General features: G+C 37.6%; 1 protein-coding gene across 1 annotated transcript; it reads right to left on the bottom strand.

Moving 5' to 3' along the window:
• Positions 1-2191: 2191 nt before the first annotated feature.
• Positions 2192-5056, bottom strand: LOC311286441 (uncharacterized protein). The gene is made up of 3 exons (XM_084402661.1): positions 4725-5056; positions 3625-3658; positions 2192-3357 (listed from the first exon to the last, which is right to left on the bottom strand). The coding sequence occupies exons 1-3, from the start codon at positions 4962-4964 to the stop codon at positions 2921-2923; spliced, it is 711 nt and encodes a 236-aa protein (XP_084258787.1). The 5' UTR covers positions 4965-5056; the 3' UTR covers positions 2192-2920.
• Positions 5057-5495: the final 439 nt, after the last annotated feature.

Below are 5495 nucleotides of genomic sequence, written 5' to 3'. Positions count from 1 at the left end.
TTATGTTGGCGATTGTGCTGCATTCACTCACACAAATACATGTTTTATATATTTACGGTAGGAAATTTGCTAAATATCTTCATGGAACATGATCTTTACTGAATATCCTAATGATTTTTGGCATAAAAGATCATTTTGACCCATCCAATGTATTGTTGGCTATTGCCACAGATAAACCCGTGCGACTCGTGACTGGTTTTGTGGTCCAGGGTCACATTTGATGACAGCAACAAGGCCGACCAAAGTGCTGCATAATACAAAATTAAAGACCATAAGATAACAGACAAAAGGAAACAGGGAAGAACAAAACAAGACATTATTATGTGTTGAAAGCCAACGGAAAGAGATATGTTTTAAGGCTGGATTAGGACGGCTGTTGCATAAAGTGGGACCAGCCTCAGTCAAAGCTTTAAAACACTTTAAGCGAGGAATTTTTTACTAAGCTTTGATCTTCAGACCTTAGGCGTCGTGAGGGATTATAGTGTAGTTATAGTGTAGAGATTTATAAACAAGTAATAGGATTTTAAACTCAATTCTATAAATAACTGGCAGCCAATGTAAATCTTTCAGAAGGGGAGTGACTTCTCAGACAGCATTTTTAGCATCTTAAAAGGACCATTTTTCTTAGTGTGAAGAACATTTTAATAATCTTCTTTTTTTTTTTTTTTTTTTTTGGTAAAGGTTTCATGGATGTTCAAGGTTCTTATGGAACCATCAATGCCATAAAATAACCTTTATTTTTAAGAGTGCTTTGTAACATACAGTGCCAAGATGATTTATTTTTTGCACATAATCCCAGATGTCAGAGATCTCAATACAAACTCCTCGCATCCAATTTATTGTTGCTTGCATGCATCTAATTTTAAAAGACCAATCAGCTTCACTCAAAAAAATAAGCTGTTGAACGAACTTAATTAAATTAAGGAAAACTTTTCCACGAAAATGAATTAAATTTTTCCAACAAAATCTAATTTGTTTGGAATTATTTGTCATAATCTTGTTGTATGAACTTAAATTAATTTAGTCATTCCTGCTAGATGACTACATTTAATTTTTGCCCTGCCTAAAACCGCCAACATTATAATTTTTGTTAATTTGACTCTACAGTTATTTCCAATGATAGGAGCTACTAGTGTTCAGTTTAATTAAACCCACCATTCACAGAGTAATATTGAATATTACTTATGCAGGTCTGCGAATGAAGTTTAATGCATGTATACTGAGTGCCCACAGCCCTAAACTAAACACAGTCGCCACTCTTCTGCGTAATGGTCACCACAAAATTCAAAAACATTACAGAAAGTCCTCTAAGTTTCTAACATTAGTGAATGTTAAACACTAACATTAACTAACAACATCTTTCCATTTACTGAAAAACTCATAAAATAATCCCTAAATTTACCCTCCTAATGCAGTCCCTTGCAAAGCATGCTGGGAACTACAGATCCACTGCCCAGTTAGTTGTCAACAAAAATGATTCATGTAGTTTTCACACAAATTAAGTAGACCTCAGTTTTAAATATATTAGGTTGATTGAACACAATTAAATTAAGTTGTGACAAAATATTAAACAATTGTGTTACTTTGGCTTATTTGAATTAATTAAATTTAACAAGAGGCAAAAATTCATTTTTTGAGTGTTGGTAACAGCCGGCAACATATGAAGAATCACATCATCCAGAAGTGTCTCTGAATCTCTTCCAGTAGCACTGCACTGCCTTCCACCCACTCTTGTGAGCGAGTAAATATTTTATAACTCCTACTGGCTCATTTTAATGTTTTATTTTAGCAGAAACATCTGAGACGCCGTTGAAACAGGAAATTGGTTTTGTCACAGTTATAAGTCATGAACAAACATTCTTCCAGTAACATTAATAGAGGGTTCGTTCATATCTGATCTATAATGTTCTCAAAACGCAAGTACAATTTTTTTTATATATATACGTCATTCATGGAGCATTTTTTTTCTTTTTCTGAAATGTTTGCAAAATGATAAAGACAGGATGTTTCCTTAATGTTCACATTAGTGATTTTTTACGTTTTGAATGTTCTGAGAACATTCAGAAATAATATGTTCATTATATGGGAACGTTAGCAAAACGTTCTTAGAAGCTATTTGTGTTAGCTTGGTACATGATGCTAACGCTATATTAGTCTGTTTTTCATCAAACACCCCACAGTTACGTAAAATTAACATTTTGTTTTATTAAATATAGTATGAAAAATAAAGCATTTCACACATTGTCATCATCGTTACATTCATCTCTAGAGTTCCTGAGTTTGTTAGCATTCAGACCAGCTCTGCTTCACAACAAACGCACACTCCATGTGTGTGCGTGCCGTGAAGAGATGCTCACATTCATTCACACATGCAGCTTTTTGAGTTCTTGAACGTACAGTGATAATACCGACCCAACCAAGGCAGTTAGTACACTAGTTAAGTGTTGATGTGTAGGGTCAAAGTTCACGTCATTTCTGCGATGTACCTAAACATCGGCAGGCTAATACAGTACAGTCGTATCGCTTTCATCAGTTCTGACGCCGCGCACACGTAGTGTTTTGCACACATTATGTACAGTATAAAAATAATGATATAAATATAACAAGTCTTTAAAATGTTAAACACATATAAATATATTTCAGTTATAAATAGTGCTTAAGGAGCATTGCTTATCCGTTCAGGCCCAAGACGAGTCTCCAAATGTCTTTGCATATTATGGGCTTTTGTTGTAGAGGAAAACCTGCCAAATTTGGCAGAATGCATAAGAATACTGAGGCTAAGATGATAAAGTGCCAGTCTTTATGATAGCTGAAGGCATCGCCAAATAAGCCAAGATAGTTTGCGGACATTAGTGGAGTCAAAATGGACTGAGTATGAAAACAGTCCTGAGTGCATCGAAGACGGTCCGAATCAGTTCGGTCACGTATGACGTGCTGCTTGTACTCCGTCCAGTCCGTCCACGCGGAATATCCCAAATCCAGAGTCGTTGACCTCCAGATTCCAGTCGCCCAGTGAGCCCTGGATCTCGGATTTAGCCATCAGCCGGTTCCTGTTTTCCGGGAAAGTGACGACATGCCAACAGGTCCGGCTGACCGGCTCTGACCCGTTCACTTCCGGTAACAGGACGATACAGGAGAGCTCCTTGCTGTTCTGGCGATTGTAAAAGCTGACGTTGAATTGGCCAGACGAACAGATTCCCTTGCAGGATAGACTGAGCTGGACGTACAGAAAGTAGCTTCCACTATACGTCACATCCAGTGCTTTCTGACTTTGGTCGTATCTGTAGAGAGAGCCGATGGTGTGAGTCTTTCCGTAATCCAAACCTTCCCACGCCATGTTTTCACTTTTCAGTTGAACTGCAGGGCAAAGACAAAGACACTTTTACAATACAACACATTACAGTTTATTTATAAAACATCCGAAGTTAACCAAAGTTCTGTACAAGAGAAAAAAACAACAGCAAGTGAAGATATATTAAATATTAAATGAAGAAAATAAAATGAAATTCCTTTTCTTTAAAGGAATGTTCTAGTTTAAATACAAGTGGTCTGTCCATACTGGGTTCTTTTTGTTGTTGCATTATTTGAGTACAGTGTCTGAAATATACAATGGTAAGAACTTACAATTAATGGGCCTCAGGAATGCAAAATTCTGCATCTAAAAAGAAAGAAGACAGAAAAAACACACACATTAGAAACAGGTTCAACAACTCTTGCACACCTGCAGAGAAAGACGAGAGACGAGAGGAAATGGTGCTGACTCATCACCCACTCGAGGCAGTGAATCTCCCCGAAACATGTCTACAACTGGCCAGTTGCTCGGGGGTTATGTTGCATCAGCTTATTCGGATCACTGTCCTGGTTTATTTACTTCAACCATACACCACTTTCTAAAGAATCACGCTCATTTATTTACAGAAAACTTAGGATTGCATAACTTTAACAGTATGATTCTAAAATCAAAGCTGTCAACTGAGCTGCACAAAAAGTATCATAATATTGAATGATTATTAAGTTAATAACTAATGATCTTTGCAACGGACGTGAATCAATCAAAACTAACTTTAGCTGGACAATAACTTTATTCTAGAGCTGCTGTAAAGCCAAAACAATCTCTGTTACTTTAATTTCCTACTATCACCCTAAAGCTGCTTTGAAACAATCTATATTGTTAAAAGCGCTGTATAAATGAAGGTGACTTGACTTGACTACTATAATCAGAAGGGCCAATGTACTTTGTATAATGCATTTGCATTGGGTCCAAACAATCATGCTTATTGGTACATATTCAAAAAACATAAAGCCATACCGTGACATGATAAATAAGAGTCTACGGTATACTTTACAATAAGGTAATGAACCTTACTTAACATGAACAATGCACAATACTTCTACAGCATTAATCTTGGTTCATATTAATTTCAACATGTACTAATACATCAGTAAAGTCAAAGGTTGTATTTGTTAACATTTAGTTAATGCACTGTGAACTAACATGAACAAACAATGAACAGCTGGATTTGTATTAACTAACATTAACAACTTTAATAAATACTGTAACAAATGTATTGCACATGGTTACTTTATGTTAGTTAATAAATGAATGAACCTTATTGTAAAGTGTTACCGAATCTACTTAAAATAATATATTTGTGATGTAATTTAAAACCTTAAAAACATGCTCGAAAAACATTTAATGTCATTTTTGTAAGGTAAAACCTCACCTTATACGCGATTCCGGTGTCGGGGAGATTCGCGATCAACGCGCCCGACTCCGATTCGTACTCTCGTGATTTTCTCCCGTTTAACTCGTTCTCGATGTGTTTGGCGAACCAGAGCGCGCCCGCGAGCGCGGCCGCGAACATGATGAGGAGCGCTATCACGGACCCGGTGAGGAAGGTGTCCAGACACCGGCTCCGGGGCCGGGACTGGGACTGGCTCTCGACATCTGTGGACGCGGACATCTCCAGAAACTAGCGGTGTGAAAACACTGTAATCCACAGCAGGTGCAACTGAACTGATGTTATGAACAGTACATCATCACAACATGAGCTTATATGCGAGTGTTGGACGAGGAAGTAACGGGTTTCCCTCCGCCCACGAGACAGAGACAGAGAGAGAGAGAGAGAGAGAAAGAGAGACAGAGAGAGTGAGAGACAGAGAGAGACTCGCCTCGGGAGGTTCAGAGAAAAACCGACCAACTTTCCGCTCCTTTCGCTCTTGCGCAAGCAGAGGTGGAAAGCGGGAGGAATATGAAGTGTGAAGTTCTGTGACTGGCTCCATATTCCGCTAGCTTATTTCATGGAATATCATCCTACTACATGTATCCCTTCATTAGCATTTCGCACTATATCACACGCTTTGTGTAAAGGTAAGCAGTATTAATGCTGTTGTTTCCACTTGCACCGCGATCCCGACTGCCCCATTCAGATCATAGGAATCAGTCATCAATTTTTCAAATAGCCTAATATTTTTGTTTTAAAATAAATAAAAGA

Source organism: Rutilus rutilus (assembly GCF_951802725.1).
Source record: "Rutilus rutilus genome assembly, chromosome: 2".
In the NCBI taxonomy this organism is placed as follows: Eukaryota; Metazoa; Chordata; class Actinopteri; order Cypriniformes; family Leuciscidae; genus Rutilus; species Rutilus rutilus.
Note: the sequence above shows the minus strand (reverse complement) of the source record. Positions and strands in the feature narration are given on the sequence as shown.